The sequence below is a fragment of the Anabas testudineus genome, chromosome 10 (assembly GCF_900324465.2).
Source record: "Anabas testudineus chromosome 10, fAnaTes1.2, whole genome shotgun sequence".
NCBI classification, from domain to species: domain Eukaryota; kingdom Metazoa; phylum Chordata; class Actinopteri; order Anabantiformes; family Anabantidae; genus Anabas; species Anabas testudineus.
Window position 1 is genome coordinate 7,665,737 of NC_046619.1, and position 21,317 is coordinate 7,687,053.

The window sequence follows — 21,317 nt, forward strand, 5'->3', positions numbered from 1 at the left end:
TTCCCCTCATGGTAAAATGCCTAGTGATTTGTTGCCTCGAGAAGACCGCGTTATGTGACTGCAGGATGTAACAGTGATGATTTGTTGTTATTGTAAGGTACTGCTTGGGAAATCTATCATGTGGAACTGCCATGTCAGCTGCCATGTTTTATCTTTTTATCCTATGCAAACTCAGGCACCGTGCAATAATGTGTCTGCAACTGGAATTCAAACGTCAAAAATAAAACTATAATGTACATTTTAACTGGCCGTGTTTTGTAATGACCTTTTTGTTTGTATCAATATTTAAACACTTTTTTACGTTCAAGACTCGTAAGAGGTTTCTGAAGAAGTTAAAGCTGACCGTGAGCTACAAGCAGAAATTCATGCACACAAGTGCAACAACACATTTATACAGGATTATTTTCATCTTAATGACATGCCAAGCCATACTACACGTATGTGGTTGCATTAGATTGTACAGGTGCACCTCATAAAGTGCCACGTGTGTGTAAGTGCAGTGTGTATACCAGCAGATGGCGCCATTTTTGTCTGTTTGAAGTGTGTTGATACTTTTTCTATTAGGATAATAGTTACAGATTAAATAATGATAATGATTTCTGGCAACCTGCAGCCATAGGTGGAGCAAAAGAAAAGCAAAGATCCAGTTATTTGTGGTTTTGGGAGAGAAGTGATTGAGAGATGGATTGTTCAAGGACATTTGGAGAATGTATAGAGTGGCAGGCGACAGAGACACGAGGAAGTAAATGAACTGTGCACACGGTTGGCTTTAATTAAATAACCTGGAAAAGTCAGCATTGTCACAATATAGATTACAAATAACGTCATGTTTGATGCCAGGCAGGCAGCGTAAACTGGGTTAAACACAGCTCTGAAAACAGAAAACAGCTGGCAACTGTCTCAAAACCTGATGAGAGCAATAAGACTGAACCACAACAAAACAGCGGTGAGCTTAAAAAACCAAAACATTGAGGTAAAAAAAACAAAAATCATTTAAAAAGCTAGTAAACTGTATTCACATGACTTCCTTGATTTACTTCCTTATTAATAAGGCATCCCATAATGCTAATTTCTACATCTCTCTACTTGTGAAATAATCAGTTATGGGTGTATAGTGTACGGATAGGTTAACTGACCCACCCCCTCAGTACTGCTGGAAAGGCTGAAGTGTGCCTGCCCTTTATCTGTCCACACCCTTAACTGAGATGAAAGCTCTCTGATTTATTCTAATCAAAAGAGAGCTAAATACCAAGGCCAGACCCCCTGAACCATCCTCCTCTAACACACACACACACACACACACACACTCCCTGGCCGACTCTCTGAGGACTTAAGAGCCAGGTGATCTTCCACGGGACCAAAGGGAGGTGAAGGTAGCTGTGACTCAGAGGGAGACGAGGCATTGGCAGGTAAAGGTTTTAGCATGTGGCTTAATTGCAGCCAGCCCCACCTGCTGAGCATAATTAGTGTAAGCTAGCATGGCACTTGCTGTGGAGTTTCATTTATGAGAGATAACGATTGGCTGAGGGATAAAACGCAGGGTGACACCCCCACCTCCCCTCACAGCGGGGGGGAGGGCACAGTCAGGAGGGCAGTTAAGAGAGGATCTCACCTGCTGAAAGCTCCCCTGCCTTGTATAATGACCTAATTAAGCCCGAGCTGTTTTCCCACTTGTAATGTTGATTATTTCATTTCTTTTTTTTTTTTTTGTAATCAGCCCATTTGTTCTAGGCAGATTTCAGATATAATCTTTTTTTTTTCTTAACTCTAACATCCATCCATCCATTATCCCCGATCCCTATCCCAGCTGTACACTATGGACAGGTCTCCAGTGTATCACAGAACCGCATACTGAGTGTTTGAGTTCAAATTGGGAAATGTATACACTGTGAAGTGTATACATTTAATGTGGTCATGAGGTAGCTATAGAACAATCTCAACAAATACAAAACATACCATTAGTATGTACAGGTACATGGATTTGTGACACACTGTTTGTTTTGCTGACCATTGTCACTGATCTTGGCACCTACATACAATTAATGAGCAAAAAGAGAAGCCAGTCAAGCACCCGCTGATTCCTGGTCTCAATTGCCAAAACAAATTACACCTAAGTTCTTGTGCCATAGCCACGTAGGAGCTTTAATTGAATTGCCTCAAATGTGTGATGGCCCATGATCTACTAGCTGCCTGCCAGTGATTCTGTAAAATGGGACAACATCCCACAAATGCAGATGTGCTGGCTCATTTACCAGAGTAAATGCCAGTGCCAGAGGTGTCAAACAACAGCGAACGCCAAAGGTGTTCGAAGTGTAGTTAAAGTCATCATTGTTCCCATTATGTTATTGTTGTGCTGTTACCTTTGCTAATTTCTCTATTTACACAGAGAAGGTTAAAAACTCAGTCCAGTAATTAGGGACTTGCTTTTTTGCCATGCGTGTTTATGGCCAGGTCACTACCCCTGGGGACCGATGGTGGGTTGTATAGTTAAATGTTGCTCTGATTGAGCTACTTGCCTCTGGCATTAAAAGGTCAACATAAATGATTAATGAGAGGAAAATGTCACGAGGGAGGGGAGGGTGCAAAATCATGTGTTAGGTAAGTGTTGGTTGACTTGTGAATGTTATTTTTCCTGCTTTTCTTCCATTTCACTTATTCTCATGTAGACCTCACTCTGTGTTTAAACCATGAAAAACAATGAAAAGAGTGAAAAGTCGCAGTAGTTACAACAGACAGACAGACTGATCATCCATCAGCTGCGGGGCACAGTTTCCTCTTTAACTGTAAGAATTTGGTCTATCATTGTGTATGTAATAGAAACAGAATTTGTTATGAGACTCCCACAGAGGTGAGTCCACTGAAACAATTCCATCTGAGTTCAGATCAAAGCTCTTATCCTCTAATTAGAACTGCTGGTATTTCTAATGGATGCTCTTATGACAAAAAAAAAAAAAAACAAAAACATTAATGACCCAACGCCAGCAGAAGACCATCAGCGGATGGTCTGATCCATCTCATTATTGCCTTACTGCACTCTATATATGTGCCTGTGGGTGTAACTGATTTAATCAATACAAGCAATATATAATATTGCCTCAAGAAATGGGAACACTGAACACAGATACACACAAACACCTTCTGTATAATGCTGTTGTGCTTCCTTATTTTCAGTTTTAGACACCAGAAAACACTTTTATTTTACCTTTTCCCCCACAATTGCCTTTATTGTAAACAACACAAATCTAAAACTCAGAAAGGGGACAATGAAGACCCAAACTTCACATAAAAGCTTATTTCCACATCACTTTTTAATACTAAAAGGATCTGTAAAATGAATTTGAAACACATTTTATCAACTCTAACATTTACTGTACAACTAGTAATGGTTCAATGAAGAGCCACGTCCTCTTTGTATGTACAAACACTTAAAGAAATCTGCAACTTACATGTTCATTAGCTATTTTCCATACTGAAAATACAGACATGTATGTCGACTTTACGTTGTTATTCATACCAGAAGCTTTAATTTACAGCCGCCACTTTAGTTAGTTACCTCAATAAAATGACATTGCAAAATGGATAATATGTACAGATGGCAGTGCTCAATTTGTAGCCCAAAGTCTCGTCTCACACTGATTGCACATCTTACCTTAGAATAATATCATAACTACAGCGACAGAATACCAAAGATTTATGCTGCAACACTCAGCAGTCCATTTAACAGGGATCTGTTGATGAAGCTGCTGCTGTCTGAGGATTGTAGTGAATGAAATGCTGTGATCAGCCGGAAGCTGGTTATTTTTTTCCCTCTTGGCTCTGATGCTCCCAGGGCACAGGATCATTTTCCTCTGTGTTTGATGCCGTCTCCCTTTCCTGCCAGAACTGTTCCACATCAGGCAAAACAATCCCATCTTTGAGGCTCATCCTGTCCGCTTCTCTGTCTCCTCCACTGTGCTCCGGCTGGGGTAGGACCTCTTCGCTGGGACCCTGGCTGGAGCTTGATTGAAACCTGTTCTCCCCCCTCGGCTGGCCTGAGGTTTCGGGTCTGGGGCAGGGAGACTGGAGAATGGTAGGGTTGTGAGGTCCTGTCTTTGGCTTTGGTGGAGGTTGTTTGCGCAGGGTGAGGCGTCTCCACAGCCCCCTGTAGCCCTCTCTGAACTCTTCAGAGAGGGAGAGGACGATGAGAGGGTTCACCAGCGACAGGGAGAAGGTAAGCAGCTGAGCAGAGAGGGTTAGAAAAAGGGGAGGAGAGGAGATGAGGGGCTGAGCTCCTTCAGTTTCCTTCTCAGCTACATGACGCTCCCAAACCCACACCACCCACTGAGGAAGCCAGAGAATAGCCATGGCCACAGTCAAGCTGAATAACGTCAAGGTAAGTTTTCTGGATCTGATCTGCGTACGCAGATTTTGAGTCTTACTGGAGCGCCGCTGGCACTGGCCATAAGCTTTCCAGAAATACATGAGGGCAAAGCTGAGAGGTGCACAGTAGACCCCCAGGGGGTATGCTTTGACATACACAGACATGAAATCCCGGGCTTCAGGAGGGACAATAAGCACACACACTAGCCCATGGATCCCCCTCTGCAGCATAGCAAACAGCCAGTGAGGGATGGTGACAGAGCAGGCAGACAGCCAGATGAAGGACAGCACCACCAGGATGGAAACCAAGTGGATGCTCACCTGCTTGGTGGGGTTGGACACATAACGGTAGCACGCTTTGGCCATGACTGCCACTGTGAAGCTTTTCACTGCCATGCAGGACTGGAGGAACCAGTCAGTTGTCTTGCAAACCACCCAACCCAGATTCCAGCCGGCCTTAGAGTAGTAAGCAGCTCGAAATGGCACCGTAAACGCCAGCACCAGACCATCAGCAAACATCAGGTTGAAGATGAGGGAGTTGATAAGAGACAGTTTGCCCTTATGAGCGTTGGAGAACAAGATGACCATGGCAGTGATGTTACAAGCCACACCTAAGACACAGATAACTCCCAGGATGGCTGGCACCAGGATCCGCAGCTCCCCAGGGTTCAGGTGTTGGAATGAGCCATGCTCATCGAATGACCACTTATCTATAGAGCGGTTCACCACTGTCGAATTGATCCCACTCAACTTATCCATCTTCTTCAAAAAGGTAGTGAGACGAAAAGATATAAAACGCAGCCAGGAGACAGGGTGAGGGGGGGAAAAGGTTCGAAAAAGTCCACTCTGTCACCAGTCACAGTAAACGCATCACAGAACGTGTCGATGAACAATCAATAATCACAGTGCAGCTCCTGTCTGTCTCCAGGTTTATCTGGAGACAAAATGATGCAGCTTCTGCGGATGGTTATAAGGATGCGGTTTGATTGACAGCTGATATCCCCAGCTGACAAAATGTGCGTAGTCCACAGCCAATTAGAAAAACTGTGCATAATGTGCACAGTATGACATAGGTTTGTGAACTACTGGTCATTAGTGAAGGTTTCGTAGAAGAGTCAAGAGATGCTGCTGCTTTATAGTTCAAACTGAATAAAAGCATTTTTTAATGTGTTATCAATATGGCATGAAATAAAACACCTGATGCATCCAACTGCAGTGCAGATGGATTTTGGAACCCTTCATTTGGAAACTGTTTTCTGAACTTACTATGCTATAAATTAATGTGATATAAAAAAAAATATATGAATAATCAGGGAAAAAAAGGGAATCTGTGACAGTGGCAAATCGGACCCCATTATTTGCAACAGTTACACTGGATGTACATATGAGGGCGCCCTTGTTCCATTTGATTTTCATTCTGTTAACAGAGGAGGTCCAACAATGCAGGATTTGAACTTGCACATCTTTATTCTTTTTTTTATTCAAAGAAAGTCCAGTAAGCATAAAGACTGCATGGTAATTAATTGCATTTCAATACATTCTGAGCTATAAAAGGTTTTTTTTTTTTTTTTTCAATTAGTGTCACAAAGGAGGTTGTTTAGAAGACATTACTGTTTAAAGGAATCACACTTAATAATTCCCTGATTTCACGGAGTTCATTTAGACCTTTGACTGCTTTCCTTCATGGGAGTTGGCTCATAAAACAAATCTGACACAAGTGAGGATCACCAAACGGATCGGAGCCGAGCTGAAATACCACCCGTTCCATGTTACCCATCTTCAGGGAGAGGAGGAACATGAACAGACACAACAGCAATCTTTAATCAAAGATTTTGAAACTGACTCCTTCTGACAAAAGCAAGTGATATTTTGCATAGTGCCTCGGATGATCTGTAGATGTTCAAATATCTATACAGTAGGCAATTTAATCAGAGTCAAATTCAACACATGCAAAACAATATCAAGAGCTAGGCTAGCATTATGGTATGGCAAGAAATCTCAGGCGGACTTTCATTAATATTTGACATTGATGTTTTGCAGTTCTACCATCTACAGATCATTTTCAGTACTATCCAAACAAACACGGAGAGTGATTGAGTTTTCTTTTTCTCAAAAGGAATAATAATAATTAAAGAAAATAACTGTTGTGGCTTTATCGTGTCTCTTGCAAACTGATGACATCAGACTGACAGCTATGTGATAAGAGCAACAAATATTTAGTACATATCACAGCGTCCTCCCCTGAACTAACGAGCATGAAGCCAGTGCTGTAATGTAATCATGACTATACAACATCAAGCACTTTTTTTTTCCATTTGGAAACTCGGTGGAGCTTGTTTGCTGTTTTTGTACATAAAATAAGAAAAAAGGGGAGAAAAAAAAAATAAAACAAAGTTAACATTTAATTTGAAACATTCACACTCCCGCCTTGTACTCAATCACCCCCCTCCCCTTCCCGCACCCCACTACATCAAACCCCCAACATACCAAAAGAAGGCACCACAGCTTCTAAACAGACTCATTGACAGAGAGATGGACTCAATAAAACAACAGCATTAAATAAAACCATTGACACAGCCCTGAGGGGCTTCATTCACATTACAGACTACAGCGGTCTCAGCGGGGAGACGCACAATTGGTACTCGAAAGACTGACCACGGTGTGTTGCAAGCGGAGAAAACTCTTCTTCATTGGGTATTCTGCAGCTCGTTGCACTGTGTGACACTTTGCTCACGCGCGCTATAGCATGAGCATTTTGAAAGAGTGGGGGCACTGTTGCTACATGATAGTGAGCCACCATCATGTAAGCTAGGTTTCTGTCTCTGTGCTCTATTTTATGTTCAGTGTACCCACATCCGCCCTTTTGTTCAGGGTCCAGAGGGCTGCTACATCACGTTATCCGTGCAGCAATCCCTTTGTTGCATAAATGCAAAGGATTCACTTCTTCAGGTGTCTATATGGCTAAATAAATTAAAGTAGAAGTCAAACTGAAGTTCATTCTTGATTTCCATGATGTGAATCCAGAATTGTATCAGTTTCCTGCTTCCCAGAATCCATATTGTACACCTTCCCACTGTAGTCACTGAAAACTCAACTCTGCACTTCCTCAGCAGAGCAGCAAAATTCAAGACCAGCAGGAACAGCACACGGGCAGATGAGAAGGATGTAGATAAAGGTTCCAACTCTCTCCTTTTCCAATCCTACCTCTCCCTGAAGCCCCTCACATGTGTGGCGGGGTCAGGGGGTCAGGAGAGGCAGATGGCCATTTAGTTGACCTTATCCTGGAAGATGTAGAGATTGTTGGTCGCCGCTACGGCGATTATGTTCTCATGTGGGTGCCACGTGGTGTGAAGGATCTTCTTGCTGAAGTCTAGGCTGTCTACACTGATTTCATCCTTGCGCCGTTTCCCACCTACACACACCTGAAAGACAACAATAGAGATAAAGAGGTGTTAGGTTGTCCGAGGTGTTAAAGCAGAATGAACAAGAAGTTTTAAGAGCTATATTACATGTGGTTTTATCAGCGTATGTACCAGCTGTGGTTGGAAGACTTGCTAATAATCATAATATAATAATCGGACCTGCTGTTCATATAGAAATATTTATTAATGATAAGTTATATGTATACCTTGCGAGGCTTGAGAATGGCTCTGGGTTTGCTGTTTTCTCTGGACGCTTCCAGTGTGACATCACGTTTGGTGTTCCGATCAAACATTCGGAAGAAATTGTTATAGGAGCCGGTCATTATGACACTGAGGAGCAACAGAGGAGAACAGAGGGTTATTAAGATAGATGTGTGGACGGATGGATGGATGCACGGATGGAAAGGGACACTGAAGGACGGATTGAAAGTCACCTCACCTGTCAGATCCATTCCAGACACACTCAAACTTATCGAAGATGCAGTCATTCTCATACAGAGAACAAAGTTTGCCCCGTAGATAATCATGAACCTGAAAGAACAACGTGAAAAACGATTGTCTAAGTTAGTGAAAAGTGGTCGCACTTTTCCAACTAAACAACCTCACATTGCCTTTCAGTGCAACTGTGCAACAGTGGACCATAAGCTACACAACTACAAGCTCTACTTTCAGTAATCCCTTCAGACCCGGTGACCTACTCTAAGATGCTAGGTGGCAGCTGGAGGAAGAGCTAGAATTGGACAGAGAATCCCTTGAGCCTAGCTGATGGCCTTATCAATCATGAACTGCCTTAAGACGGCTTCCTCCTGATCAGATAGTGTAGATCTGACCCCGGTGACCACACAGTGGGAGGTTTTGCCCTTCATGTTGCGTCAGCACAGACGCTATCTGTCTTTTCTTACGGACAGTCAATAAGACCTCCTGGGGTAATCAGTATAGATGACACAGTGACAGTGAAACAGGATTATGTTGAGTGATTAGGCTTAAATCAATACGTTTTGATTTGATCTGGGCCTAACCATTATTTACTAATTTCAGCAGTTGAGATTTACCCTTGGAGGCCTACCAGCTGTCCAACAGGTGCATAAAAGCATGAAGAAGAAAGCATACCTGGTATGTCTCCAATGGTTTGTTCTCCATTTGAAGGTCCCACACCTTGACAGTGAGGTAGTCCCTCGTCATCAGGTAGCGACCATTGTGACTGAACTTCACGTCGGAGATGGATGAGATGATTTCAGAAAAAAAGGAGCGAGTGGATGGATCCTCCGGCTCCTCAAAGTCTACGTGAGAGAAGGCACAAAAAGCAAGTTATCCAACAGATATTTCACCGTAGGCGGTCGCTGCTCAGAGATTTTCCTTCATTTAATCATTCACACTGAGAAAACACTGAGCAAATTTTGTTTAGGTGGTGGGGGCCGTGATTAGTGAACAATAAGAGCCACAACAATGCCTGGATGCGGGGTTTGCTGCAGCAGCTGCATCTCTTCACAGGATTACATCTCTGTGTATTTAGGGAGACAGTCATGGGTCAGCATGCTGGGTAAATATTGGTTATGATTCATATTGATTTTGGCAGCTGCTGATCTGTGTGCAGGCCAGCACGCTGGGGATAAGAGCCAGGCATTCCATCGTTAGCTGTCAAGTTACTGTTCCCCCTCCTGCTCCCCCCATCTCAGCTCCTCTCTTTCCCTCCAAAAATGCCCCCACCACCACCACCATTCTGCTCTCCTCCCCCATCCTCAGCTGAGACCTGGAGAATAGCTCTATGATGTGTCAGTAGGGAGTCTAACAAGAGATACGGCGTCAGAGATGAAAAAAAAAGGGGGTGGGGGGTGCAAAGATGGATAAGAAAAACAAATCAATGTCAAAGTGCTGGGCCCATTTGAGCCCCGCTGGATTTGTATGTCAGTGAATGAGTGTTTGTGTACAAGTGGGCGTGTGCTTTGTGTAGATGTATATATGCATGTGTGTGCGTCCCTGCCCTCCCTCCCATCAAACTCCAGGGGTGTATAATGGGGTCCCTGTGGAATTGGCAGGGGGGCTGTTTGGTCCCTCTCTCTCTATCTTGGGGCTCAGGGCTTTGGCAATCCTTTCCTCCTCTCTCCTCCACCCACCCCTCATCAATCCATCCACACTCTCTCTATAGCTGATTGATACCAGTGGAACAGGAGGGGATACAGTATGAATCAGTAGGTGTTTCTGGTTTATTTGAACAGGAGATTTAGGTGTGTGTGTGTGTGTGTGTGTGTGTGTGTGTGTGTGTGTGTGTGTGTGTGTGTGTGTGAGTGGTTGTGGGAGGGAGGGCATTATACTCACTCTAACCCATACACATTAATGCAGTGAGATAGTAGGTAGTATTAACAAGCCTGTCCTGAGGCTAACAAAAGCACCTGCCTACTCTGTGTGTGTGCATGTGTGTGCACTGCAAGCCCCCTGTCAAGGAATGACAGGTACATGTCAATATCAACCAATCAGAGGGCAGCTGTGAATACCACAACTCCAAATTTTAGTCCTAAATCCACCAAATCCACAAATTGTCTTTGTCAACCCCCAATTGCTCATGTGAAATTCAACAGGCCGTGTTAGGGCACAGTTGTCGACAGCAAACTCGTCAATATGTCTGAGGAAATGACTGACATTATTGAACAACAAGGTGTATCCATGAGGGACTAATGCGATTGCTCTTAAGCCATTGACTTTCCAGAGAAAATGTCAATGTATTCATTATTCATTCAGCCCAAGTGTATGCAACTAATGTTGAGCTTTAGAGAAGGCCATTCATTGCTTGAGACACATAGAAAGATTTATTGACTGGTTAGCAATAGTGGTTGCATGTCAAAGTCACACAAAGCTGAGAAATACAGAAATACTGAGTATGAAATTAGCAACAGCGGACCTATGTCTCTCTGTTTTCTATCATGCTTTGTCTTGACATAGGTTTCAGTTTGACATGAATCTGCAGTGTTATTTCCTGGTTCCACACCCTCGCTGCTTAGTTTAATACCAATCACAAAAAACCATGGAGGATGCCAAGGTCATGTCCTTGATGATGCTTCTGAGAATTTGGAGGGTTTTGTGACCTGGAAAATTAGTTTCCATTGTGCAATTACACACAATGGATTTCTTAACCCTGACTCTGATGTGTTGTTGACTAAAAATCTAAATTAGTCTATAGAAAGGGAAAAAATATTAAAATCAGTGGATTCAGTATTTCAATTCAAAATGGCACGATAAAATGGACTCTCCTCTAAAGTCTGTTAGAAAAATTGAACATTCAAATGTGCTAAAATTAGGTGAAATTATATTTTTGAAAAGTCGAGTAGAGTTTAGAAAACTAGATTCATGACCTCAGTATTCCTGAAATCTTGGCGTCATGCAATAAGAATCAGTTAACGTAACACAATCAAATACTGCAACTGAAAGAACATACATAAGATACATATGTTTTTGATACTTACATTTGCAGTGTTTGTCGCAGAGCGCCGCCTGTCTCATGTCACAGAGGCGTATTGAGCCCTTGCTGCTGCTGTAGGCAAAGGTGTGACACTGTTGCGGATGAAACTCTGCTGAGGTGATCACTTCCGTCAGCTCCTCCATATTGGATGGCTTAATGTCCACAATGTCTGAGAGACAGGTGCTTAGGACAAACTTTGAATTTTAGACTGTTGAATGAATTTGATTCCTTTAGTGGACAGAAAACACAATCTGATTCTCATGTAACACTGAAAAAGACCAAGTAAAGAGGATACTGAAGCTGCGATCGGTGATCTCCAGGTTCCACAGGTTTATCCTGAGGTCATCGGTGGAAATGAACGTCTGAATGTCGGAGTTGACAGAGATGGAGTTGATGTGGTAGGTGTGCGCATTACTGAATACACGTCTGGCTGTAGCCTCAACCATTAAGTCCATGGGCTGCAGCACTGGCACCTGAGGGTGAAGATGAGTCCATTAGAAAAAGGAAAACTAAATGTAAAGAACCACATCAAAAAAAGGCTTTGATGTTTTTTGCAACACTCATTCATTGTGTGTGTGAGACAGCCCCAATCAGATGGCTCCAGGGATTCATATGACATTTACTCCACAAATCTTAATGAAACAGAGACTGAGGGGCTCCGGGGCTGTTTGATGAGATGGTTCAATCAGACGGTGAATGTCTGTTTACTACACAGCGACTCCCCCACACTCTCTCACTCTTGCACGGAACTGCTGAAGTATTCACTCCTGTTCTGTTATTTGTGTGTGTGTGTGTGTGTGTGTGTGTGTGTGTCAAAAAAATGGAAAAAGTGAAGGAGGTGGAAAGAGAAATGGCCTGAGGGCATCGCTAGGACCTGCTGAGGAATGATAACTGAACTCTGCAGAATTAAGATGAGCCCTCTCTCACTCACACACACACACACACACACACACACACATACATACAGACACAAACACACATACATGCATATATACACAGACACAGTTGCACAGCGCTGCTCGGGCTTCAAAGATGCTCAGCACCAGTCTGCATGCAACCCCCCGTTGGCCAGATAAAACCCAGACAAAGAGAGAAAGGAGGGGAGGGAGAGGCGAGAACAAATCGACTGCTTCTTCCCCTTTTCTCTCGTACATTGCTGGCACTGGCAGAGAGACACGGCAGCCCAGCAGGCTGCTGTATCTCCATGGGTGTCACTTCATTTCCATGTCTTTCACTGGCTGTCCAGAGAGACACAGATCGTATTAACCCATAACCCCCAAACACTGACAGTTACCATGTTCAATCTGCCCCTGTTCCTTCACAATGACCAGATATATCCCAGTTAAAAAAAACAAGTTTACCCTTTAATAAAAAGTACATATTTTATACATGTCTATGTTTAAAGAAATATAATAAATCATAAATATTTCTTTTCCTCCATTTTAAACCAATATTACAGAGTTCCTCCTTCTCCTGCTGTACTTTCTCCCCCAGAACAGATTTCACAGCCTCTAAACAGGATTGCCACAGTCCCCGGCCTTTCCTCCAGGTTGCTATGATCCCCTGGCCAGCCAGACAAAGAGGGACAGACACGCTGAACACAGCACTAATCTAATATGGCAGACACACACATCTACACAGTCACACTGTCCTATGTGCCTGCCTGCTTTGTGTGAAAATTAAAGAGGTACTGGAGTGATAAGAATGACAGAGAGAAGGTGTGGGGGTGAGGGGGGCGGTGATCCCTTCATGGTCTTCACCTCAGTGAGCATATTGATCACTCATTCTCACTTTCTTCTGTCAGTCTCAGTTCAAATTTGCCCCAAAAACTGCTGTGTGGATGTGTGCTGGCTAGTGTCACACTGTCATCCATCAATACTGAAACAGAGCGTGTGAGCGAGTATCTAAAAAGACCAACTGCATGGAGACATATGATGTATAACAGTTTGTATTGCTAAGACGCTCCAGACACTGATTCCAGGCCATCATAGCATAATAAGTGAACGTTACATATTCATTAAGTCATTTATCTGAGCTGTACTTATTTAGACTGAGGGTAGGCCTTTTCACAGACACGTCACATTCTGACATGTCACAGCAGGAAAGACAGAGCTGGTTCATATTGCCATGGCTTATTGGGGCACTTTAATGAAATGGAGTCCTTAATGTTGTATTAATATTTTCAGGAATTATTAATAACTTCTACATTAGTATTCATGCATGCATTTGAAGACTTAAAATTATGCACTTTTATTGGGCATTTATGGAAATTGGGATTACATATGAAGTGAAACAGTAAATTCTCATAATTCTTACTGTCTTAAAGATATGAAACATAACTTTATATATATATATATATATATATATATATATATATATATATATATATATATATATATATATGTAATAAGTTTTACTAGAAATATGCCCCAGAACTAATCTTAATGCAGACAGGTGCTGTCAAAGGCTTGTGTGACCAGCAGTGCAGATATTTACTTCTAAATCTATGTCAGAGAATCATACCCTTCAATTATTTTTGCTGGACTGGTAAATAGAGATTACTCATTTATTGTATTTTCATGATATCAACGAGTGAAGTGCTGGGTGAGTGAGTGTAGCAGAGCATGGTGGAGCAGAGTCTGTTCATTTTGAACGTATCTCAAGCTTGAAATAGACAGGCAAGCATTTAATCATAGTGTATGTGATGTTTTAGGTGATAAGACTGATGGTTTAGCGTGACCTCTTCTTACCCGTAGCGAGGTGATAGTCGATGGGTCACGTATCCGTCCGTCCTCATCCTTCAGGTTGTAGCCCTCTGGACGCTTGTCTCGCTCGCTGATCTTCCACAACTTCACCGTCTTGTCTGAGATGGATGGACACATCACACAAATGCATTTAGATCATGGCTCACTACAGTGAATCTCAGATACAAGATGGATGCGGGGGGTTGGGCAGCCAATCTGGCATGTAGCTGGGCAGGAGCCAGTGAGCATGATGAATGGCAGCTCCTGTGTAGATTCTGATGTCTTTGATATCAATCTACAAGTTGACTACATTTCCCTGCTTGCAGTATACGCTCAGCCTGAAAAAGCCATCTGGGCGCTTTTCAATTCTGCATCACGCAAACACCAGTTACATTCAATCTTCTTGGTCTAGTGAAGAGGATGGGGGCAGCAGTCAGGTTTTTGCCTATTTTTTCTTTTCTTTTAATTTCCGCTGTCAATATTGGTGTCAGAGGAGCGAGGCCATCACCACAGGACCCTCCACCATCTGCTCCAGCCACAGCTTGCACTTCTGTAGCAGCCATGCATGAAGCCTACAATCTGCAAGACGTCTCTCTGCTGATATGTGAGTGTGTGTGTGTGTGTGTGTCTGACTTAGTGTGCATGTATAGCGTGTGTGGTGGCACACGCTTTGAAATATATGTGTCGATTCCTGCTGTAGCAGCCATGCATGAAGTCCTCAATCTCGCACGTTTCTCCTGGTTCCACTTGCTCGGGTAAATTAAAAACCAGTTCGCACAAACAGTCAAAAGATGTTTTTGAGTGAACAACATTTCTTTTTACATCAGCTGATTTTAGCTAACACTGTTATTGAGTAATGACAACCATACACTGATATTTAAACACACTCTCATGATAGATTTTTTTTGCCCACATTGCCAGTTGTGTCACTCCTACAGTACCAGAGACATCTAACTTACTGACCGTTGGTGGAGAGCAGAAAGTAGGCAGCATTCTGCTGAGGAAGCCATTTGATTTTGTTGATCTTTTCCTCAATCTCCAAACTCTTCAGGTAGTCAAACTCCGGCTCGTGGCTCTGGAATGTGCTGTAAACATTGTACTCCCCTCGACGGTGAGGCTGGCTCTTACTCTGCAGAACAAAATACATATATTTGGTACCACTGGATCTTAAATAGAATTCAAAATCAATTTTGGTGGTTTGAAACAATGTGTAAAATGATAATAATGCCAATAAAAATAAAAAAGAATTAAGACATTTACTTTCAATTTCCGTTAAGCAATCATTTTTAATATTCCCCTTTGCTCAGTTATCTCAAAGCAAACAATCCAACTTCAATGTTTCAAGGCTGTCAAGTCCTTTCAGCAGAAGGCCAGTGTAATTAGCGTTGCATTGTTGGCATTTCCTACCTCCTGCTCCCTCTGGAAGACAACCACTCTGCCTCCTTTATCCCCAGTGGCCAATAGCTCCCCCGATGAGTTAAACTCCACCGTCGAGATAATGTCAGCTGCAACACAGGAAGCAGAGCAGAGAGGGGGAGAAAATGTCAGTGTGGACATGCCCAAAGCTGTCAAGGTACCAGTCAGACAAAAAGAAAACATTTCACTGAGATGTGGTAGAGTGACTTCTAGAAAACACATCAGGGGAAGGGAGGGGAATCTCGTGACAAACCCACAGAGGACTCTCCACCACAGATACCCTAGTTTGGTGAAATATGGGTTAGGGCAAACCACTGCGCGAGTCACTGTGTGATATCAATGAATTCAGCCACTTGTCTGATTGAAGTGAGCCAATCTGTGTCATTTAATTGCACCCCTTCTTTTGAAAGGGTGCTGCAGCCACAGTAATAACGCAATCATTGCCTGTAAAACCCCATACTGCTCTTTGCTACATTGAAAAACACTGTAATAAACCTTTAAAACATGGACTTCTACAGCTAATATACAGTATGTCCATGCACGTATAGCACACTTTCAATCTGTGCAGTGCATAAACAGCATAGCAAAAATATAATAGTTATAACATATGACCACTTCCTTTATTCTCCGCCAACATTTCTCTCTGCATAGTTAGAATTTGCTAAAAAGTAAATAACAGACACCTACCCTTAAGGTAGCTTTCCCTCTCCACCTCAAAGACATACATCTGCTTGAATTTGGGAGAGGCTAATGGTGACTGTAATTATTATACAGCCCCAGGCTAAAAAGGGGACAGCATAATATCTGTCTCGTGCACACATACACACACCACAGCACAGGGTAGCCCCCTGTTTAACGGCAACAATAATATTAGACAGAGATAGAGACAGAGAGAGAGAGAGAGAGTGTTGTTTTGTACCCCCCACGCCCTCTGTGGACCTGCTACTGGTGGAGCGCCGAACAGAAGAGGCGAATGTTGCTATGGAGACCGTTTCCATCTCTAGCAGCAGTCAGAGGGTTGTATGTGCCTGTGTGTGTGTGTGTGTGTGTGTGTGTGTGTGTGTGCCAATAGCTCTCAGACTTAGTTGCTGATGCTAGCTGTAATTCAGCAGACAGAGAGAGTGCTGCAATAGAGTGAAAAACCTGCTACTGCATCTGCGTGAATGTGTGCAGTTCAATGCAGCACACAACTTCAGACAATAGAGTCCCTGCACACGAGCTCAGTGCTCCATATAAATGCTGCGCATGGTGAAAATGACTAAGCATCATGTGTTTGTGTGTATGTGTGTGTGTTCTCCCCTTGTTTCATTTAATTGACAAAGTCACATTCAGAGATGGGACCAGGAGGATTTTTATGGCCACGTGTTGATAATGGCATAAGGTGGGGGGGCGAGGTCGATCCTAATCTAGAAACTAATAACATTTCACAGACAAGACACACTCTGACCTAATTACAGCTTGGGAGAACCCCACTGACACACCATACTGTTGTTGCACACACCCTTTCAGACGTTATAGTTGTCTCTCTCTGCATCTGTGTGCATCGACCTCATGCTTGCCTTGAGATGTGTTGAGCAGCTCCCCAACACACACACACACACACACACACACACACACACACACAGACATTGTCACACACAATGGTGTCCACAGGGCAAAAGCTACTGGTGTGAATCGAATGGAATCAGCTTAGTGGTCAAAATTCCTAAATCAAATCTTCTCTTTATGTCTCTCTCAGCCAATCCTCCACTCACACTCTTCTCTTTCCTTCCTTCATCATCAACGCGTTAAGTCAGCGAGGAGAAACAGTAATTGATGGTTGCCATTTAACGAGTTTACACATGGATACATCCTTCAATCATCTCACTGAATGAAGAACTGGGGAGAGCCAATGAAGCTGAAACATGATGGAACGCTTCCCTAAATTAAGTTTTTTCCTCATGCAAATGTATTCAAACCATGTATTCAAGCCACTGATGGAATTGAGTTTGAACGCTTTTTTTTTTTTTTTTTTTTTTTTGAAATTCCATTATAAGGGACACACACTGATTAGCAGCAGAGTTGCAGGTGGGTGAGTTTTTTCTGCATCACTTCCACTTGCATCAGATCTTTATTACGTGAGCATCAGCAGGTTCAGGGTGGAGTGGAATTTACAGCAGGCTGGTGATTTGGCTGATCAAATGAGTACTCACTCTCTCTCTCCGTCACACACACACACACACACACACACACACACACACACACACACACACACACACACACATACACAGCTTCATCAGCAGACCATAGCCAGATGAAGCCCATAAATCCTGTGGCCAGCCAGGTCTGACACAGACAGGTCAGTGCTTCTGCGTGCATCACAGAGATGGTGGAGATAACACACATCCATCACTAGTAATAACACAGACAAGCCTGTTGGACTGCTGCTGTGATGTGCGTATGTACCACTGGAATAAAACAGGCATATTACAGCTCTGATCTGTTTCATTCCACCAATATAACCACAGTAACCCCCCCAGGAGCATGCAATATAGAATTGGGAGTCAAACCAGTTGAATGGAAACATAGATATGCATCGATTCTGGAATGAAAACAGTGCACGAGAAGCCAGAAACACAGGGAGGGGAGTGAGATTATTGAATGTATTTATAGATGCCCAAGCATGCAACATCTATCACGCATAACAGAAAGGACCAGTAAAAGCAGTGATAGTGAGTGGGGAAGTCCAGAGAGGCTTGTTGTTCTAAGTAGGTCAATAAAAGATTGGACAGCGAGTCTCATCGGTAGACACAAGCAAAGACCAAAATAGGAGCATCCTGGCTAACCTCTAGACAGTAGATAATCCTGTCAGGGGAGACAAAAAAACACGCTGAGGCATGATCTGGTGGCACTGGAGGGTTGTGTAAGACACACAGACCCATAATGGTGTGGCTGCATGATGAGCCAGTTGCATAAGTAGCGTACAGCAATTCCAGGTAAAGGGAAGGACATGAGCAACATGGTGTCTTGTAAATGCTTTGTTAGTGTGAGACATGGAGAGGAGCGGGGAGGATTACAGCACTTGTGCTGAGCTCCCTGCGTCAAAGGATCAGGCGCGGGGATAATTCTGGTCTGTTCTGGGCTCTCTTTCACTTCCCCCTCCCGTTTCTTCCACCGTAATCAACAATACGTATCAATAAGCACTTCTTTTCTTTCAGGAGCATGGAAACACACAGGCATGTATCACAAGTGCTGTACATAATAGACCATTTCTGTGCTGAATAAGCAGCTGACAGCAACAATAGAGATCAATCCAAATGTTCAATACACCCTGCTACCTACTGGTCTGCTACCCAGCCATATGATTAAGAGTTTATTAGGCTTTATTAGCTGCGCACAAAGCAGCAGAGTACAATGCAGCTCTCTTCATCTGGAGAGCATGAGTCTTTGTAAGATGTGGAGTGAACAAGCTAATTAACCTGGTTTCTTCAGGATCAGCCCCTCGAGATTGAGGCTCTATGTGTGTGTGCGTGTGCGCGTGTGTGTTGTGTCTGATTGTGTTGGTGTGCATCCTCTTTTGTGCAAGTATGTACGTGTGAGCGCGTTTTTTTCGTGTATCCCCTCATGCCGGGGTTTTGAGGGAGAAATGGGCGAGACGTGTTAGTGCTTCACTTCTCACACTTCATTAACACGTCGCCGTGGTTCACGTCTGCCTACAGACACAACTCGGGACAGGCTGAAACACCATAACAGGTGAAGCAGTGAATAGCAATGAAATAAGTGATCAATTTCTGTGAGCAATACCAAGAGAGATGATTTTCAAATGCTTGTTATTTGGTATTCTCTTAGAAATGTAGAAGGGGGATGGTGGGGGATGCGAAGGCGCATAGAATTATAATCCACCACCAAAACAAAAGCTGTCTCTCCCTCTCTATCTGTCTGTGTTGCTTTAATGCAATCCCTTTCATCTCCCCGTTTCCAAGACCGAAGTGAATCAAAGATAAGACTGCTGCTGTACAGACCTAAATCCTGTATCTACAGTGACCTTTTCGTCAGAACATGAAGCATTTCGACTGATGCTGCTTACTCAACAGGACTCAGGAATTAGCTATCAAAACTTACAAATGTTTCCTATCATAGAGTCCAGAAAGGTCAAACTCTGCTTACCCTTCAGGCTAGGAGTGCACTGAATGACTCCCACCCTGTACATCTATGACATCAGCACCTCAAGTCCACTGACCAGGAAGCTGTTCTGCAGTTGAGAAATGGGATATTTTTGTAATCATCCTACAGTAGCAACACCACGGGTATTCTTTAATAACTTCTCATTAAATTTTCATGGAGCTGCAGACTTAATAAGAAGCTAATCAGGGGATGAAAGCAGCTGCTGAATAAGGAGTGTGACTTGCCCCAACTTCACAGCTTGCCATTAAGATCCCACCACCCCCATACACACACACACACACGCATAGACATTATCTTTCTTGCCCTATCCGCCAAGGCGGGGCTCTGTGTTTTGAGTGTTTCATAGTGAATAATGGATGGGACCTGGGGGTATGGTGGGCTAAGTCTTTTTATGCAGGGGTCCTAAAGTGGGGCCCCAGGCCGTTTGTCTTGGCACAGGCAACCAGGTTTGCTGCTCTCATCTGCAGCAGCAATAAAGGTTGCGAGCTCTCTGTTACGGGACTGCATCAGAATTCAGTGGGGCGAGAGGGGTCACATCACACGCAAGCTTGTGCTCACATCAGACAGATATATACGCAGCAAAGGCAAAAGAGAAAGAGGGAACAGAGGAGCTAGGGGAGAGAAGGAGGAAGGGATTACATGTCGTGCCAATAGATCTTTAGGTCATTGTTCCAGTGGCTAAATTGTAAAGGACCAGAAATCAATATCAAAGCAGACGTTAGGTTGGGTCTGCATCTCAGCAATGGATCCATTTACATTTCAACACCTAATGTGGTGTTGTGCTGTATGACAACTTAATTCATTGCCGGAACATGCAAGGTGGAGATTATGAAAATGAACTGAGACCCAATGTTGTAGGACTGTAACAGTCCATTGACTCAAGACACACTCATGTACACGTCAGCGACGAAACACACACAGCCCGGGACCATCCATCCTATCACCATTAGCACTATGTCATCTAGAAGCGGCTGGTGAATGCAAATGAGAGTGTAATTTAATTACATTTCATTTCAACTACACAGCGATGATGCCTCGATGCTCTCAGGTTGAGAAGAATGCTATACCTGAATCCGGATGACCAGCACAGTTTTAGTCCCATTAGTGTGTGCACACGGAGTCAGTGTAACCGCCCACTGAGGCATGGGATTGGTTCAAGGCAAAGGTCAGCATAAGTGACATCATTAAAATGTGACATCATTAAAGTGTCCTGCTGCTGGGGGGCAAGCACGGCCTGAGGGAAATCCCTTCTAGCTCACCACCACTCATCAGGGACCTCTGCATATATGTGTGAGTGTGTGTGGGTGATCTGAACAGACTGGGCCTGATGGAACACGGGCACTTTGGTGAATTTATGAGGATAGGCGGTGGCCCCAGACAGCGGCCTATCTGATCTTTGGTTGCAGACTCCACTTAGAAGACAAGGCGCGAGAGAGTCAATGGGCACACATCCTCATTCATGATATATGAGGTGTGACGATCAGTCATAAATTCTAGCTATAAAGAATAACGAAAGTAGACTCTTTGTTTGAGGAGCACAGATGGGTCACTGACTGCACCGTTTGTATGCTTTAAACAGACGTATTTTACAACTTGTATACCTCTGATCCACTTTCTCCTGATAAACTGATCAAGACTCAGTGAAAGAGTGAGACACAGAGAAGGCAACACAGGGAGAAGCTGGAAGAAGAAGATCCCCTCCTGTTTTTCTTCTCAGCGCACACATCAAACAAAGATATCCATCACACCCACTCCACC

At 43.5% G+C, this 21,317-nt stretch overlaps 2 protein-coding genes across 3 annotated transcripts in view; both read right to left on the reverse strand.

Annotated features, from left to right (window-relative positions):
• Window positions 1–3,780: 3,780 nt before the first annotated feature.
• gpr151 (G protein-coupled receptor 151) lies at window positions 3,781–5,118 on the reverse strand. Its single transcript, XM_026358269.1, has one exon. The coding sequence runs from the start codon at window positions 5,116–5,118 to the stop codon at window positions 3,796–3,798; it is 1,323 nt and encodes a 440-aa protein (XP_026214054.1). The 3' UTR covers window positions 3,781–3,795.
• Window positions 5,119–5,886: 768 nt separating this feature from the next.
• Window positions 5,887–21,317, reverse strand: part of ppp2r2ba (protein phosphatase 2, regulatory subunit B, beta a) — a 35,569-nt gene continuing 20,138 nt past the window's right edge. For both annotated transcript variants that reach the window (XM_026357790.1, XM_026357789.1), the window contains exons 2-10: window positions 15,387–15,484; window positions 14,943–15,108; window positions 13,986–14,098; window positions 11,531–11,708; window positions 11,240–11,404; window positions 8,892–9,061; window positions 8,221–8,312; window positions 7,988–8,111; window positions 5,887–7,781 (exon numbers count right to left, since the gene is read on the reverse strand). In XM_026357790.1, coding sequence (XP_026213575.1) covers window positions 7,626–7,781; window positions 7,988–8,111; window positions 8,221–8,312; window positions 8,892–9,061; window positions 11,240–11,404; window positions 11,531–11,708; window positions 13,986–14,098; window positions 14,943–15,108; window positions 15,387–15,484 — 1,262 coding nt within the window. In that variant the 3' untranslated portion in view covers window positions 5,887–7,625. The remainder of the gene's footprint in view (window positions 7,782–7,987; window positions 8,112–8,220; window positions 8,313–8,891; window positions 9,062–11,239; window positions 11,405–11,530; window positions 11,709–13,985; window positions 14,099–14,942; window positions 15,109–15,386; window positions 15,485–21,317) is intronic.

What these genes read in the sequence shown, in the direction of transcription:
- gpr151 (XM_026358269.1), bottom strand. Translation starts at nt 5,118, where the DNA reads ATGGATAAGTTGAGTGGGATCAATTCGACAGTGGTGAACCGCTCTATA.